Source organism: Myotis davidii, unplaced genomic scaffold, assembly GCF_000327345.1.
Source record: "Myotis davidii unplaced genomic scaffold, ASM32734v1 scaffold449, whole genome shotgun sequence".
In the NCBI taxonomy this organism is placed as follows: Eukaryota; Metazoa; Chordata; class Mammalia; order Chiroptera; family Vespertilionidae; genus Myotis; species Myotis davidii.
Window position 1 is genome coordinate 3,597,084 of NW_006383007.1, and position 19,399 is coordinate 3,616,482.

The 19,399-nt window shown below is 40.3% G+C and overlaps 1 protein-coding gene across 2 annotated transcripts in view; it reads right to left on the bottom strand.

Moving 5' to 3' along the window:
• Positions 1–19,399, bottom strand: part of RASGEF1B (RasGEF domain family member 1B) — a 540,242-nt gene that overhangs the window by 153,741 nt on the left and 367,102 nt on the right. For both annotated transcript variants that reach the window (XM_006778195.2, XM_015557664.1), the window contains one exon: positions 4,088–4,171. In XM_006778195.2, coding sequence (XP_006778258.2) covers positions 4,088–4,171 — 84 coding nt within the window. The remainder of the gene's footprint in view (positions 1–4,087; positions 4,172–19,399) is intronic.

Below are 19,399 nucleotides of genomic sequence, written 5' to 3' on the forward strand. Positions count from 1 at the left end.
TGATTTCCCGGGCTTCCCCTCTTTGCTCCAAGAAGTTTCTCTCCTTTATTCCTATCATCATCATAACCATTAATTCAGTGGTTCTCAACCTTCTGGCCCTTTAAATACAGTTTCTCATGTTGTGACCCAACCATAAAATTATTTTCATTGCTACTTCATAATTCTAATGCTGCTACTATTATGAATCATAATGTAAATATCTGATATGCAGGATGGTCTTAGGCGACCCTGTGAAAGGGTCGTTCGACCGTCAAAGGGGTCTCAACCCACAGGTTGAGAACCACTGATTAATTTTAAAAAGTTGTGGCTTAGTTGTAAGACTGGAATTGGCTCCATAATATCCTTTTTCCAATCATGAGCTCACTTTGGAATCCTCTGTTTTCCAACCGGGGGTTTTCACACCTTTCCTGCCCACAAAATGCGGAAACATTATTCCCTGGTTCAGTTTGCGGCACCATAATTCGGGCAACAGAAATCACATCTGGGTCCAGCTTACAGCCTTTCCCCCAACAGAAAGCTTCTTGACAGTGAGAAAGAGAGTTTGAATTCTAAGCAGATTAATTACAGGTTTCAATTATCCACCCCAAATGCTGCCTTCCATTGACCCCTGTAATTAAAGCTTGACTTTGCTTACATTTTCAGCATCATTTTTCATCTCCAGGTGGATAGATAACAGCTGATGGCAAAGTGAGTTCATTTGTGTATTTTAAGCAAGAGTATTATGCCCAGAAGCCAGAGCTATGGGGAGAAAAGAGAACAAGAAAATCCTCTGGGAGCAGTCCCACTCAACCCAAGACAGTCCTGGTGCCACTCACAGACACCTACCGCTAACTCTGCCCTGGCAGGCGAGGGAGAGCTGAGAATCCACAGCAAATATCACTAAACCAAGAATGATCATACTGCATTTAAGTGCCTTCTGCTCTCTGAGACGCATTCCAAAACCCTCTTCCTACCTTTCTTACACTGCTGTTAGTGTTTCTGATCAGGTCTAGGAGAACACGGAGTAAAAGCCAGGGCTGTCTATTGGATGAAAATAAAGTTTAGTCAAAAGAGACCCTCTGGGGCTCATTGACTTCTGACCTCAGCCTTTGAAATGGCTTCTTTCTGTTCTAACAAAGTGGTGGCCCATTTAGAATCTATACAAACAAAATCAGAAGAGGTGGGGCTGCAGGGGACAGAGGCGAGGGCAAGAGAGTGAGTGTCAGAGCGGTTGCCAACACACTTTGTGATGTTCAGGGCGTGTTTTGATTATTTGTTGTTTTAATCTTTGGCCAAATGATACTCCTCTCACTTGAAACTGCAGTCAGCAGAGGGGAAGTGCAGACCTCACAGAAACTCAGTCCCGGCTTGGGTCGCTCCCCTGCTATGCCTGCAACATGTCAGCAGTGCTGACAGCACTGCCAGGAGGCTTCCTGTGCAGCCGGGACCTCGCACTCTGTAGACAGCTGCCTTGCCCGACTTGCCACCAAGGCAAATTTACCAGGAATTGCAGGAAGAACAGATTCATTTTCTTTGAGAAAAATGGCAAAAACTCAGATTCTGCCCACATGTATCTATAAGTTGGAGAGAAAGCCCTATTGAAAGAATTGTTTGTTTTTGACTTGTCCCTATAGTGACTATGTTTCATCCTAGTGGCTGGACTATGTGTGGTCTAGAGATGCAGGACTATAGCAGAGGGCAGGAAAGGGTGGGTATCCAGTGGACTGTGGTCCTTCTGTTGAGGTGTGCCTGGAAAGTGTCCTTGATATACTGGCCAGAGTTTTACTTCTCTTCCTCACATAGGACACCACCTTCTATAGCTCCCATTTCTTGAGATAAGCAAATTGAGGATGTGTTTCCTCTAAGCTGACTATGTGTATTGTTTTGCATTTATTCATTCATTAAGTTCATTTGCATCATGTGTTGAGCTCTTGATACATAGTGAACAAAATAAGTTTAAAAAAATCCTTGTTCTGCCTGACCCCAGTGCTTCAGTGGTTGAAAGTTGACCCGTGAACCAGGAGATTACACTTTGATCCCTCCCATCCCCCTCAGTCAGGGCACATGCCCAGGTTGTAGGCTTAATCCCCAGTGTGGGACGTGCAGGAGGCAGGCAATCAATGATTCTCTCTCATCGTTGATGTTTCTATCTCTCTCTCCCTCTTCTTTCCTCTCTAAAATCAATAAAAATGTTTTTTAAAAAATAAAAGAACAAATAAAGGAAAGAGACCTTAAATTCCTAAAGAATAAAATAAATCAAAAAATGTTCTTGTGAATTTATATTAAATTATTTAATCCTGGTGACAGTCCCAGGAACAGGTAATATTATGATGTTCTTTTTATACAGGTAACTTGCTCAAAGTCACATAGCCAGTGAGTGATAGGACTGGGATTTGACCCCAGGCAGGCTGGCTCCAGAGTGCCCATACTCTTACCATGTGTCTCTACACTCCATGGTGGGACTAATGGACGTGATTTTAGCAGTTCAGGCAAAAATCCATAATTTCTCCTCTGGAGGCATTTCCCACAAAAGAGTTTAAATAACTAATCTGTTTGAAAGTGGTAGTACTGTGTCTGGATTTCATACTAACATGTTGAAGGGAATCAGAATATACCACCTCAAAATATGTCACTTTGGCATAAGGATTATTTTGAGATGAAGGTGAAACAGCACAGGAATCACACTGACCAGCTTAAGACTGGTTCTGCTCCCTTAAAGCAGATTGGCAATTAATTCAATCTGAGCTACTTTACAGAGACAGTACTGTGTGTGTGCCGCCCCTGCCCTCAGGATGAACCAGAACCAAGAATCTTTAGTCTACAGAATTCAAGTGATAGAAATTTGTCCACTGGAGCCCTCTACCAAGCAAGAGTTCCTTCAGCGAGGAAGAGTTGGTTCATGGATCAAATATGGATAAATCAAAACACTGACCAATCAAACTCTGCCAGACCAGAATTCCTTTGTGCTTTCTCTTGCCCCTCACCCTATACCATAATTGGTCAAGTTCCAAAACCCTCCAATCAAAACTTACCCCACCAGCATTACCTCATGTTTCCCTATTCTCCCTAACCCTTAAAACTTGTCCAGATCCCCTAATGCGGGAGACAGATTTCAATGGTGCCTCCTGTCTTCTCTGAGTTGACTCAGCATTAAATAAATCACTCTTCTTTTTACTCTAAGATCAGTGTCATAATTTTGACTCCTATGTGCATACAGGAGTGGCCCTTGCTTGGTAACAAAGGCAACTGAGAAACAGCAGATGCAGGAAAAGCTCTCTGCTCTCCCCATTCTGTCTAAAAACAGGGCATACATTTCCCTTTGTAAAGGTAACATAAATTTGTAGCAGTATCTTCCTCCCTTATACCAAGAGGATGAGGACTCTTGACCACCAGAGATGACCCTTATCAATAGAAAAGGCACCAACTTGAGTCTGCGTAACAAGCCTTACTAAATCACTTATCTTCCATGAACTTCCCCCATATATTCATCTTCTCACAATTTAATGGCCCAAGATGCCTCAAACCTATTTTCTTCCTCTTGTCACTTCTCCACAGTTTATCACTCTTTGTTAAAATGGCATATAAGGCTCAAATATAACTACTTCTGTGGGCCTTCACTCCTTTTCTATAAAGGCCTCCTTATTCACAGTAATAAGCCTTTTCTCCCATTTCTCTCTTTTTGTTTTTCAGTTTAATTTGCATTGCCCCAGCCACTGAACCTAAGAGAGTAGAGGAAAATGGCTTTCCCCTCCCCTACAATGTAAATGACTAAAAGCACCCTCTTTCCTTCTAACAAGTTTTGACAAACAGGGGGAGTTAAATCAAAGACCTGAGAAACCAGGACAATAAGGGAAGTTGGGAGGACATCATCAGAATGGATGTGGAAGCAAAAGCAGAGACAAGGGAATCTCAGATCAACATTTTCTCTGCTCAACATTTTGTATAGGGCAAGTGCCACAAGGGCCAACCGAATAGCTCAAAATTGGACTTTACCGGCCACTTTTATGAGATCCACTTGATTATGTCTCCCGAATAGCTGAAGACAAAAAGAAATAACAGCTAATGGGCTAAAATCATATTGTTCAACAAGAAATGGGTTCATTCTTACTTTGCCAATTGACTTCTCAATCAGAGGGCTTGTAAAGCAGACTGGAGTTATGCTGCTGTACATCGAAGGTTTCCATTGCTGTTCCTATAAGAAAGGAAATAGAGAGAGATTTCAGGGACTCGGCTGGCTTTCCTGCTGGATGGAACCATTTCCTCATTTCTCACAATAGTGCCTCCAGCACTTAAACTGAATAGTTCATTTGAAATACCTGAGTCGACAGTTTTACACAGGCATCTTCAGTTTGCAGTTTGTGCAAATTCAACCTTGTGCAGGGACATATTACAAAATGATTTATGACATTTTGAAGGAAGTCATACACACATGTTGACATAAATGCAGAATATTTTCAGTTTAACCTCTTCTATCTTCATAGAACATAGATCAGACTATGTGAATCCTTTTATAAAAATAACTTTACTGCCCTAACCGGTTTGGCTCAGTGGATAGAGCGTCGGCATGTGGACTGAAGGGTCCCCGGTTGGATTCCGGTCAAGGGCATGTACCTTGGTTGTGGGCACATCCCCAGTGAGGAGTGTGCAGGAGGCAGCTGATCGATGTTTCTCTTTCATCGATGTTTCTAACTCTCTATCCCTCTCCCTTCCTCTCTGTAAAAAATCAATAAAATATATTAAACAAATAACTTTACTAATATCTCATTGCATAAAAACAATGATCACAGTTAACTTCTGATTTTCAATATTTGGATCTATGTGGAATACAATTCAAAAGTTCTCTACCTGCTTTTCAGGTATGAAGCCCAGCTCAGATTCCCTGAGAAATATTTCGCTATTTTCCTCAACTTCTGAATAGAGTCAGAATAACTTTCTTTCTACCACAGGATCCAGGTACTATTATTAGAGTATCCATCATTCTTTGCTGGGCACCCTGAAAAAATGTGGCCCTTTTGTGCTTCAGCTCCAACTCTGTCCCACAATTTAATCCAAATCTCAAACCATATCTGGTCAATGTGTGATTTTTAACAAACTCCAATCTATGTTGTTTTGTTGGTTTGGGTTTTTTTTCTCTGTTCCTGATTCCTAAAATATTCTTTCCTCAGTATCTTCGTATGATTACTTACTTGTGCTATGAAGCCCAGCTCAGATTCCCTAAGAAATATTTCGCTATTTTCCTCAACTTCTGAATAGAGTCAGAATAACTTTCTTTCTACCACAGGATCCAGGTACTATCATTAGAGTATCCATCACTCTCTGCTGGGCACCAAGGACAGGACTCATGTCTTAAATATTTCTGTATCCTTCATAATCCAACACACACATCTTAACACATTGCGTGGTCTGAATGTCCACGTCCCCACAAAGTCTGCAGGTTGAAATCCTAAGCCCCCAGGTGATGGTATTAGAAGGTAAAGCCTTTGGGAAGTGATTAGGTCATGATGGCAAAGCCCTCATGACTGGGATTAATGTCTTTACAAAAGAGGTCTCAGAGAGTGTGCTTGCCCGCTTTCCTATGTGAGGATAAAATGAGAAGTTGGCAACCTGGAAAAGGGACCTCACCTGACCATGTTGGCACCTTGACCTCAGCTTTCCAGCCTCCAGAATTGTAAGAAATAAAATTTATGTTGTTTATAAGCTACCCAGTCTGGGATATTTTGTTATAGCAGCCAAAACAAACTAAGACCTACCTGCAGGTGCTTTCTGTTAGAGGACTCTCCTTTTGTCAGCTGAATCTTTCTTTGTACTAGTATAGTCACTAATTTCCAAACATCTTACCAGATCCAGCTCTCTTCAACCCTCAGCTCTCCGTCTCACTATATACATTTTTCACTTTCCTTCAGTCTTATTAGAGGAAACATCAAGATGCTTGTTATAGGAAAAAGAATTTAACTGTAGGTATAATAACCCCCTAAAATGAAAATGACCTTTAAAAATGAATCCACTAGTATTGACTCATCCTCACCTCCTGCTGTCCATTAATTGGCCATGTTTCTTGAGTGAAAAATTTTTTTTTTCAGTAGTCTTAGAAAAGGACTGGAGAATGACCTGCTGGAATCTCTGCCCCTGCTGTTACTAATTATTTTAACCTGGGCAAATTACTTGTACTTTCCACCAGGGTGGCCCAGCCTGTAAATGTGTTTTGTGTTATTTACACACATCTCACAGGGTATTTTGAGACTAATTGTGAAGATATCTGTGGCCTAGAAAGGCAAAGCATAATTCCTGGGGAAGAGGCCCTGCAGTTTACCCCTCAGGAGAGGCCATTCAAACCTCTGATTTCTTCTCCTGAAAGCAGGGGTTACGGCTGGATTCTGAGCAATGTGGATTTCTGTCCATTAGGAGTTAAACAGAGACCAGCAACTCATTTCACAGGTCATGTTCCAGCCATCAAAGTTTAATTACTATCAAACCCCACTGGCTCAGGTCCCTAATATATTAGTGAATGCAGGAATAAACGTTCCAAAGGATCCAGTTACCAAGTCCCACCTTTCTGAGATAAAAAGACATTGAAAGGCACCGGGGTAAAGACCAAAGCAGATCAACTTGAGACTCAACTTCTTTTTTTAATGAAAATAACAGGTTCCGTTTTGATGATTATGACACATGATGCTGTTTCAAGGAAGTCAATCTGCAGACACAGTAGATGAATCTGAAGAACTCTGCCCTTCACCCTGAGACTGGCCTAGTTGCTATGGTAACACATAACTAGTTTTCTTAGGTTGTTGTGAGCCTAATTTTCTTTAGGTTAAAGATTCTCTTGATACTATTTGCACTGGGTGTTCTTAAGACTAAAAAAATCCAGCAGTTGCAAAACATAGATTTCTCACCTAGAAATTATTTGTTTGGTGGGAAAATATGTGATGATTCTGGGCCATACATGAAAGTAAATGTCTGCAAAAATGCGTTCAAAGGCAAAACACCGAGTAGTGAGGGTATGTAGTTATTACTAAATAGGGCTTCCCCTCCCCTATCTCCTTTCCTCATTTCAGGCTTTGCACACAGGGTTTTGTTGCTGTTGTTTGGATGGTTGAGTGGATAGTGCTGGGGTCAGACACTGCACATATAGCTCACTGTTTGCTGAATGTGGGTGCTGAGGACGGACTTGGACAAAGTGGAATAACAGAGAATGAGAGAAAAGGCAAGTCAGCCATCCTGAAAAGCTACAGAGCTGCTCAGAGATCTCCACATCAAAGGTACCTGGTGTTACTTTTCTAAGACTGGATTCCTAAAAGGAGACCAAAGAAGTGGTTAAAGACTTGAACTGTAATTACAACCTTCAGTGTTTATTTTGGTGCCTGAAATATAAGATCAACTCCTGGTGCACAGAAATAATCTAGAATTCTTATGAGGAAGAATGGCTGCAGGGATCATCTGGCGGCTCAGCTAGTTGACTGAGCAGTGGAATCCATCCAGGGGGCATCTTCATAGGGGTGCATCACTGGGCAGCTCATACATTCCTAGTAATTCTGAAGGAAAGAATATGTCCTCTCTTAGAAATCTTCATTTTATACTCCATAGAAAACATGGCCATTGATGTCCATCAACTGCCTGTTCTTCCCCATACCTAGCACTAGTGTGTTCTGTTTTGAAATGGAAGCAGATTCTACCTTAAAGATTGTCATCCCTCTACCCAAACTCAGCCTGTTCACCCGTTATTTCTCCAGAGCAAAAATAACTGCACCTTGCCTCTGTAGAGTGCTTTTCAAGAACTGCTGACACAGCACTTTAGTTGCCCCTCTCAAAAGCCACAAGCTATTTCTGGGTCCTAGGATGTTGAAGGATATTTCAGACATTCAGTGGGAACTGAGGAAGGAGAAAGTTCCGGAAAAAGAACGTAGTATAGATTGTTGCCATTGCTCTGGTCCCTGCTCTCTCTGCCTCAGCCCCCAACCTGTTGACTGAAGCCAACCAACAGGGTTTGGGGTTTGCCCCACCCATCCCAGCTGGTGTTCATTCCTTGCTAGGGTCAAGCACACAGACACAGAGGTGAGGTGGCCTTGGGAAGGAAGGAGAGCTGGGTGGAGGGCCATTTAATGTTGACTCACTCGGGCGTGGCCAGACTTCCTCCCTTTTTCCACACTCCAGTACAATTTTGGTGAATTTAAGTAAACTGTGCATACTGCTAAGCATCCCAACTTCCTTTTGGGTTTTTATCACAGACCTACACCAGCTCCGGTATATGAAAATCCCCTCCCCTCAACACTTGATAGTGAAAGCAGGTCACAGGGAAGAGCATACTTATAAGATTCCAGTTTTTAAGTTTTCTGGGCAGAATCCTGTTAGAGCCTGGCCTGCTTCTACGTTCTTCAGCACCTCCCTCGATACCAATTTCTCCTTAAATGCCCTGCTAAATATGTGCATTTAAATTTCCATTTCTTGGACGTTTTACATGCTGCTTTTTAAAATGTCCCTTGTGCTCTTTCCTTCCTTCTCTCTGTTTTATGCATCTTCAGTACCACCTGCACCTACCACAAGACTACCATTACAAAGTACATTAAAATAAGTGCTTTCGAGATACAGCAAATTAAAGGGACTTCTGAAAGGAGGCACGTTCCCTTCCCCATACTCTCTTGTCTCTGAGTCTCCTGCCAGCCTTTTATCCAAATGCATGTACATTTAGGTACAACACCACTTTGTACCTCACTCTTATACTACTTAATACCATGTGACATATTTTCTGTGTTGTCACATGATCTTTGGGTTTATAATATGTAATGACTACATTATGTGCCATCAACAGAATAGAGTATGTGTTTGATATCTTGATAGACAGCTGGATTGGTTTCGTTTTTTCTTCCTAAATATTTTTGAAATTAAAAATAAAACACAGTTTTACTGATACAATTCATGTACCATACAATTCACCCATTTGAAGTACACAATTCAATGTTTCTTTTATACTCATGGGGTTGTGTGGTCATCACTACAATGTAATTTTAGAATATTTTTGTCCTCTGCCAAAAGAGACATTTCCCTATTGTCAGTCACTCATTACTTCTCCTGTTTCCTTCCCCAGCTCTAGGCAACCATTAGTCTACTTTCTATCTCTATATTTTTTCCCATCCTGGACATTTTATATAAGTGGAATCATATACTGTGTGGCCTTTTATGACTTTCATTTGGTATAATATTTTCAAAGTTCATCCATGATATAGCATGTATCATTACTTTATTCTTTTCATTTCCAAAAGTATTCCATTGAATGGATATATTAACACTTTATTTATCTATTTAGCCATTTGAGTCATTTCTACTTTGGGACTATTATGAATGCAGCATCTATGAACATTCATGTACAAGTTTTTGTGTGGGATGTATGTTTTCATTTCTCTTGGTTACACATAGGAGTGGAAATGCTATATCATAAGGTAACCATATGTTTCATATTTTGAAGAACTACCAAACTGTTTTCCCTGTAATTAACGCCTGGAGAAATATACGTGTTTGTCCTTTTTTTTATCATTTCTTTTTTTTAAGTGTTTTTATTGATTTGAGAGAGAGGAAGGGAGAGAGAGAGAAAGAAATATTAATGAGAGAGAAACATTGTCTGCCTTCTACATGCCCCCTACTGAGGATCCCGGGCATGTGCCCTGACCAGGAATGGAGTGGCGACCTCTTGGAGTATGGGACGACACTCAACCAACTAATCCACACCAGCCAGGTCTACTTTCTAGTCTTTTGAATCATTTCTTTGGAATATATTTCCAGCAGTAGGGTTCCTGTGCCAACGATAATGGACATTTTTATGGCTCTTGTTACTTAGCTACCTAATTATTGCTTTTCAAAAGGATTGGACCGGCTTGCATAGCTACCGCTCACATGTATGTACACACACATGACTCATTTTTTTTCACAGCAAACTCATGAGGATGATGCCAAAATTAACCTCAGATTTATAGATGAAAAACTAATGGCCACAGAGGTGAACTAACTCCGTGTCAGATGACCAATCAAAGCAATACAACACCCTTTTTATGGGCTTCATTGACTTACAGTGTCTGCACTCAGTGTGTCCCTGTTTTAATGAGTAATTGCTGACTATAGCTTTGTCCTGTAATTTCTTCACTGGTGTCATAGTGAAACAATAACTTGGAGTCAGAGGCATGGGATCAAATTCTGGCCACATAGCTTGTTAGCTTTGAGATCACTAGTAAGCTGTTGAATCTTGCTAAGCCTCCGTTTCCCCAAAGGTAAAACAGGCATCACAAGCTAATCTGGAGGATTAAGACTTGGATCACCCAAAGAAACATACATAACAAGCACTAATATAATGTTTTGTTAATGACAAATGTTTTATTGCTATGAAATAGGCATCTATAAATCTCTATTATAATTTAATAAATAGATTTCCTCCCCTACTGTCAATCAAAAAAATCATCTTCCAAGTACTATCACTCAGCTCTGTAAGAACTTTATAAGAATTTATATATAAAAACATTGATAAGAAATGTAAAAATTATAAATATGTTTCAATAAAAAATATAACAATTATAGATTATAACAATTATAAGAAGTATAAATAGATTTTTAGAAGTTTATTGCATAGGTTTAAATAAATATATTTAATTTTTAAGTTTAAAATATTCAAAACATTATTATAAATCATAATTATAAATTTTAATTTACTTAAAATAAAACGCATATCCTCTAAAATAAGCAAATATTTTAAATATGTTAAAAGAGTAATTAATTATGAGTTAATAAAATGAGCATAGGCTCATAAAAGAAAATGCTTTTAAAATAAGTATATGTCTGACTCTCAGAACCTTGTAAATAAAAACTAGTGATATAGTGGAAAGAGCCCTGGCCTTCTATTCTGAAAACTTGAATTTGAGAATGGCTTTGACACCTACTTGATATATGACTTCTTTGGGGTTCTATTTATTTTAGCATTTAAAAATATATAGTGTGCAATATGCTTTATTTTAAGAGACCCAAAAAGGCATTGTGTCTGAAACCACTAAATCAACAATACATAAATATACATCTCTTTGAACCGTCAAAACCTAGACATGGCCAAGTTATACCACACAATGGTCCGTTCACATGTATGATATGAACCTTACATTCTCCAGGGGTTCAGAAAAGTAATTGAAAATAGGAAGTCATGTATTCAAACATGAGAATATATCACATAGAAGAAGAAATAGTTCCCACAGTTCTCATATGTCAATGGAGATGAACTTCATACACAAAATGATGCCACAAGTATGGGTTCTAAGAAATCCAGACCTAAAGTGATCACAATGGAACTTCAGCAAGAGGGAGGGAGGGAGCCATGAGGGCAGCAAATTTGGGGGTAGGTATCCATGAGTAAGAGGCATGCTATCGGCTGAATTGTGTCCTTCCAAAATTCATGTGTGGAAGTCCTAACTTCCAGTACCTCAGAATGTGACTGTACTTAAAAGTAGTGTCTTTAAAGAAGTGACTGAGTTAAAATGAGCTCATTAGGATGGGGCCCTAGTCCAAATGACTGGGGAGCTTAAGCAGAGGAAATTTATACATTGACATACGCAAAAGGAAGATCACCTAAAGATACAGGGAGAAGACAGCCATCTACAAGCCAAGGAGAGGTCTCAGAAGAACCCAACGCTGCTGACACCTCCATCTGAGACTTCTGACCTGCAGAGTTGTGAGGAAATAAATTTCTGTTGGTCAAGCCACCCAGTCTGTGGTACTTGGTTATGGCAGCCCTGGAAAATTAATACAAGGCATCCTAGCCCTTCTGCTACATTGCTAGTCCAGATTTTCAGGTATTAGCCGACCTTCCCTGGTTTGTGACAAAAGCAGCCTAGTTACTGAGCAAAAACGATGACCAACATCAGGGGAAGGGCTTTTAGGATCAGAGCCATTTGGGAACTTTCAGGCTGTTATTGTAGCTAAAAGTTTCCAAATGAATTGGAGAGAGGCTGCTGCAGTGACAGGGGACAAAGCAGATGCAGGAGTTTGAATGGGTGGCGTTCTGTTTGTCCGTCCTGAGCAGGCCCTGGGGGTACGCAGGTGAATAAGAGGGCATCTTACCCTCAAAGAGCTCCCCCCAAGTCTAGTGGGGGAGAGAGGAGTGTTGCATATTGAAGTACAGGTATGCAGAAGGTGCAATGGGAGTGGGTGGAGGAGCGTCCAGCCCCAGCCAGGAGAGGAGTTCCTGTGGCTGGGGGGCTTCCAAGAGGGGGTGGGGCAGAAGCTGAGTATAGGACAGAACAAAAGTTAGGTAGACAAAGAAGTGGTGTGGGGCTGGGAGGGTAGGAGAGGGTCCCAGAATATGAAAAGAAGTTTATGGTGTTTCAAGAAGAAAAAAATATCATGAGTGCAAGAGGTGAGGAATAAAGGAAACGTTAATTTTTTATGTGAGCCGCAAATAATTTGGTGCTGTGATATCTTACAGAGTGAGACGGAGGTGCTGAGAGATGGTGCAGGAAGGTGGGCAGGAAGCACAGGATTCTTTGGTACCCATGTTTGAATGGATTACTTGGCCACCAGACAGGAGTATGCATTTGAAAGGAGGAAAGGCTGTAAGCGAGGGAACCAGTTAGGCTGCTGTTGCCACTAACCACGAGAGAGAGGCTAGTGATTGAAAAATCTGGACTAGAAAAGTAGCAGAAGGACTAGAGAAAGGAAAGACTCAAGAAAGAGGCTGGCATTAAAATAATCAGAACTTATACATTGCTTGGAAGTGGAGGTTGAGCTAGGAAGGATTATTGGCAGATTTCTAGGGAGTAAGGAAGTGGAGACAAGGAGTAAAGACTCTTGATAGGGTTCCAAGAGAAAGGAAGACATGGTATGGGTGCAGGTGAGGTGCTCAGAGGGAGACTTTGTTTGCATCACCCTATTTGCAAGGCGCTAAAAGATGCAAAGAGCATTCGCCACTTTGGAACTCTGACTTTAAACATACGTATTGGTCTTCGATGTAAATTTGTACAGTAATCCCACTTTATCCATAGTTTCGCTTTCTGTGGTTTCAGTTACCCACAGTTAACCATGGTCCAAAAATATTAAGTGGAAAGTTCCAGAAATAAACGACGCATAAGTTTTAAATTGCGCGTCATTCTGAGTAGAGTAATGAAATATCGCATTGTCCCTAGAAGGTGAATCATCCCTTTGTATTGTCCAGCGTCTCCACTACTTATCCATGAGTCACTGAGTAGCCAGCTGGGATTATCAGATCGCTGCCACTATCAGTGCTTGTGTTCAGACAGTCTTATTTTACTTATGGCCCCAAAGTGCAGGAGTAGTGATGCTGGCAGTTCAGATATGCCAAAGAAAAGGCATAGAGTGCTTCTTTAAGTGAAAAAGTATGTGTATAGAGGGAAAACATAGTGTATATAGAGTTTGGTACCACCAATGCTTTCAAGCATCCACTGGTGGCTTTAGAACATACTCCCCCACAGAGAAGTGGGAACTGCACTACTTTTTGGCCTTAACCTGCTTTCCTGTCTCAACTTGAACTTTTTGCTTCACTCAAAATTGTCTGCTCGCTCCTATGAATACACTTTACTTATTTATTCCTCAGTTGTTCTTACACCTTTGCCCTCCTTCCCCCTGGCTCCATCCACCAGCTGTGGGAACATGGGAAAGTTGCTTTGCCTTTCCAAACCTTAAACTTCCTCAGACAGAAAATGAGGATAATGGTCATACCCATTAAACAAGGCTGCATCCGGTAACGCAATTCTCATTTGTAGTTTTTTTAAGAGTAGTCATTGGTTTGGGAATTTTTTGGAATATATATTTGTGTGATTTTAATAAGAAAGCACGTATTATTTATCTCCACTTCCCATGATTCTAAGTTCCCCACGGGCCAGGACCTTCTGTATTCTTATCTATCATTGTGTCCCCAAACTTAAGCAAAGTATCTGGCATATCATTGGCACTTACCAAATATTTATTGAGTAAATAAAGAAATGGGTAAATGAAGAAATGAAGGAATTCCTAAGACAGTTCTTAAAAGATAAGTAATAGGGAATACAGTCCATAATATTTCAGTAATGATATATTGTGTCAGATGGGTACTAGACTTATTGGGGTGATCACTCCATAAGCTATATAGATGATGTCTAATCATTATGTTGTACACCTGACACTAATATAATATTGTATGTCCACTGTAAATGGAATAAAAAATTTAATTTAAAAAAAAAGACAAGAGAGGGATAGGCACAGTAAATGGGATAGAGATTTCCAGACAGTAGGTTAATATACATATATAGAAAGATGAGAGAGCAATTGTCTTTGAATGATTGCATATTTTCAGAAAGGCCATAGTGTCCGAGGAGCGCCAAACCTGAGGAACCTTGATTATCTTGAAGATATACAGGAGCCAGCAATGTGTTTTAGGTAAGAAGCGCCTGAATCGGTTCTATGCTCTACAAGACTCACTTTGGTGTCATGGTGAAGAATGTATTAGAAGGGTATGAGGCTGGAGGCCTGGAGATCAGGTAGGTTCCTGAGAGCTGACATAAGGTGGTGACATTTGGGGATATAGAGAAGAAATTGGATTTAAGAGAATCAGTTATCCTACAGATAATTGCTGACCAATATCAATTTTTTTTAAATATATTTTATTGATTTTTTACAGAGAGGAAGGGAGAGAGATAGAGAGTTAGAAACATCGATGAGAGAGAAACATCGATCAGCTGTCTCCTGCACATCTCCTACTGGGGATATGCCCGCAACCAAGGTACATGCCCTTGACCGGAATCGAACCTGGGACCTTTCAGTCCGCAGGCCGACGCTCTATCCACTGAGCCAAACCGGTTTCGGCCAATATCAATTTTTTTAAAAAAATATTACTTGGCTTTTGTGCTTAGTGAATGCCCTCGCTCCATCTTGTATATATATCTTGATACTAAGTAAATATTGTGTCTTTGTGTTCCCAAATTAAAAAAAAAAAGGGGGGGGGATGAAGGTGACTCTAGAGTTTGAGTAGGGAATATAAAAGGAAAGGTGTTAATCAAAGATATAAAAACTTGCCCATTGACTGGGGATGCTGAGTCCTCACCTTAACTTTCAGACTAAGATGTGCTTTTATTCCATGGTAGACATAGTAAAGTGAAATATACCTTAATTTTCTCTCCTTGAAGCTGAAAGATTGCTCAGAGTTACTCTAATATTTCTAAGAAGTATATCCAATCATAAAATTTCTAAACAATATAGCCCTTAACTAGTCATTCTAAAATTTTATTGTGTTACTAGAAATTAAGTAAGTCAGATGGCAGACTGCAAATTGAGCCATAACCCATAATTCTCCCAGACACCAGAGAGGTGATACAATTTCAAGTGCAAAGGTTAAGGATGTCCCGCCCACTGACTGTCTGCACCTGAAATTTCTTTTCCAGGACAAAGTCATTCATTCTATAATTAACAGACTTATCATCAGGGTGATCACTCCATAAGTTACATAAGTGCCTAATCACTAAGTCGTACACCTGAAACCGACATAGCATGTCAACTATAACTGAAAAATAATTTTTAAAAATCTAAAATAAGATTTTAAAAAGGCAAAATAAATTATCAAAAGGCTTACTGTGTAAAATTTCTTGGGAGAGATGGCATTTTTTGTTTTAATTCACAAGGGGGGAATGACTGAGGAAAAATAATCTCTGAAGGTCAGGTTTTAATAGAAAATAGAGCAAAGAGGAGTAACCAATGATTGCAATTGAAATGAGGGGTATAGTGGGGTGCTTGATACTGTGACTGCCCCATCACTGGGTTTTGGGGTTCTTGGATCACATGCTACAGTGATACATGGGCCAAAAGCAACCCTTTGCATTTTAATGTTTAATAGGGAAAAATAAACATTCTTAAAAATATCATTCAGATTGTGACTTTTACACATATACTCTATATCATTTTATGTATTTAAGTGGGATTATGGTTATAATTCTCAGGAACAGGAATGGGGATATATGAAAGCAGTTATTGACCCACCAATAGATGAACTTCTCCTGATGGCAGGAGAGCCCACCCTGGGCTGGACTTTAGAACAAAACCAGAGGTGAGTCCTGCTGGGGCGTGCCAGGGAAGTGTCTGGTGTGGGGTGCACAGCACAGTGCGGTGTGTTTATATTCATGTTGAGTCAGCTGATTTACTTTATTACATGTGAGTCATTATCCAAACTGCATTCACATTAAAGAGACAGAATCTAGTTTCAAAAGATCTGAATGTGAGACTTTTATTTTAAAAAACTTTTTTTTAATATGTGCTTTTATTGATTTTAGAGAGAAAGAGAGGTAGGGAGAGGGAGACAGAGAAACATCAATGTCAGAGAAAAACATTAATAGGCTGCCTCCTGCACACCCACTACTTGAGAACAAACCCACAGCCTGGGCATGTGCCCTGACTGGGAATCAAACCAGCGACCTCTTGGTGCATGGGTCAACGCTTGACCCAATTGAGCCACACTGGCCAGGGAAGAGTTTTCATTTTTGACGCCTGAAAAAAAGAAAGAAAAGACACTACTACCTTTCTTTTCCCTGCTCTACCCAACTCAGCTTTGTAATGGATGGTCGCTTTGGTCAGACATCGTGATTGAGACATGACTTACAAACCAGAGCATATAGATATCCATTTTAGCTTCCCTCTAAAATAAGAAAAAAGAAAAAGAATTTATAGTGATATCTATTTTAGTATAGCGGGTGCCTGCCAATGACATTTTTGTCTGAAATCATATTATGGAAGGTAAAAACTGAAAAGCAGATATGTTTCAGAACAGAGTCACCTCTGCCCCTTGTGTCTTAGTGGCTCTGAATTTCTTCTCACATCTCTAATCAAGGCAGTCTGGGCTTCCCAGACCTCTCGGGTCAAGGAGGACACAAACTTTCTCTACCTCCTCTGGGGCAGATAGTCTGCTCAGCAACCTGGAGGCCAATCAAGGCCCCATCCAGGTGGAAATGCCACTCAGCTATTGCTCTAAAGCAGGGGTGAGGAACATCCAGCCCGTCGGGCCCTGCCAAGGCATTAGGGGTGAGTTAATTAAATGTTTGACCAAATATAGCAGGCTAATTTTTAACTTGATAATTTTGTATGGCCTGTGAATGATGTTATAAATATCCAGATGGCCCTTGGCAGAAAAAAGGTTCCCCACCCCTGCTCTAAAGGAAGCCATTATTCTGATCTTTAACACCATAGGTCCCCCCAACCTCAACCTTGAACTTTATGTAAGTGAAATGATACAAAAATGTATTCTTCTGGATCTGCACTCTTTTCCTTAATATTATGTTTTTGAGTTGCATCATGCCATCGTGTATGTTTTATAACTGGTTCACTTTCATGGCTGTATCGTATAGTATTCCATTCTCTGAATACGTACCAATTTGTCCATTTCACTGCTGATGGACATTTGGGTTGTTTCCAATTGAGGGCTATTACACACAAGACCATTTTGAATATCTTTTCCCATGCCTTCGCTGCACATACGTATGTTTTCACTATGTGATATATAGATGAGAGTAGAATTGCTAGATCACAGACTCTGCATATACAGTATTCAATTTTAGTAGACAATGCCAATTAGTTTTCCATAGTGGTTGTACCAATATGTACGCCACCAAATTTATAGTTTCCTCAGCAATATCTTTTTTTTAAAATATATTTTATTGATTTTTTACAGAGAGGAAGGGAGAAAGATAGAGAGTTAGAAACATCAATGAGAGAAAAACATTGATCAGCTGCCTCCCGCACACTCCCTACTGGGGATGTGCCCGCAACCCAGGTACATTCCCTTGACCGGAATCGAACCGGGGACCCCTCAGTCCGCAGGTGGACGCTCTATCCACTGAGCCAAACCGGTTTCGGCCTCAGCAATATCTTTTAATGCAGTGGTTCTCAACCTTCTGGCCCTTTAAATACAGTTCCTCATGTTGTGGTCCAACCATAAAATTATTTTTGTTGCTACTTCGTCTTTAATACAGTTCCTCATGTTGTGGTGACCCCCAACCATAAAATTATTTTCGTTGCTACTTCATAATTGTAATGTTGCTACTGTTATGAATCGTAATGTAAATATCTGATATGCAGATGGTCTTAGGCGACCCCTGTGAAAGGGTCGTTCGACTGCCAAAGGGGTCGCGACCCACAGGTTGAGAACCGCTGTTTTAATGCATTTGTTTTTCTGTTTATATTAGCCAAAGCTGGTTTCTGCTCCCTGCAAATAAGAGCTCCACAAGACATGTGGAAAACCTGGAGAGGAGTATTACAGGTTGGGAATAGCAGAGAAAGGCACTGAGGTCATTATAAACTACTGTGTGTTGACTATTTACTAAGCAAATACTGTATCTCAATGGATAGATAGACAATCTCAGTTAATCATTCTGCTTGACAGTGCCATACCAGGCACTGTGCTAGACAAAACCCTATGAAGTACTTAAGACTAACATTTATGCAGCTGGAAAATAGACATGTAATAAATTGAGATACATTGGTTAAGATAATCTATTATGTAATGACAGAACAGAATTTGAACCCAAGGTTTTCTGGCTCCCAAAACTATGCTGTTCACCAAAATATCACAATGATATTGCCTCTTTTTTAAAGCCAAGAAAAGAGTTAGTTAATGAAGGGCTTTCAGAGAAGATTCTGTTAACTCTAAGTGACACCAGACAGCACGGACCAGCTTCCAAGGTTCTCTCTTCTCCCCAGGGTCTGTGTAGTGCATCCTCAGCAAGACGGTGTATGTGTCATGGAAACAAACATTCTGAAGAACGGAGAGCAGGACAAATTGCTTGACAACATTCTTCAGTTACTGGCAGCTATTGGTGCTGTGTTCCAACTCTGCTAAAAGGGAAGTCTTAGGTAATAATGGTAACTTATATTCTTTTTTAAAAAAATATATTTTTATTGATTTTTTACAGAGAGGAAGGGAGAGAGAGAGAGTTAGAAACATCGATGAGCGAGAAACATCGATCAGCTGCCTCCTGCACATCTCCTACTGGGGATGTGCCCGCAACCAAGGTACATGCCCTTGACCGGAATCGAACCTGGGACCTTTCAGTCTGCAGGCCGACGCTCTATCCACTGAGCCAAACCAGTTTCGACATCATATTCTTAAAATGTTTGGCATCCCTAAACCATTACAGGTCAAAATGCTGCTCGGTCATACAGAGTGAGAAGCTCTTCACTATCGCTGCTCAAGTCTTTCTTTAAAAGATGCCATTTTTACAGATACATGCAAAAGGATGAAACTAGATCACCAACTCACACCATACACAAAAATAAACTCAAAATGGATAAAAGACTTAAACGTAAGACGAGAAACCATAGAAATACTAGAGGAATCCACAGGCAGCGAAATCGCAAACATATGCCGAAGAAATTTCTTCTCTGATAATGCGCCTAGGGCAATGGAAACTAAAGAGAAAATAAA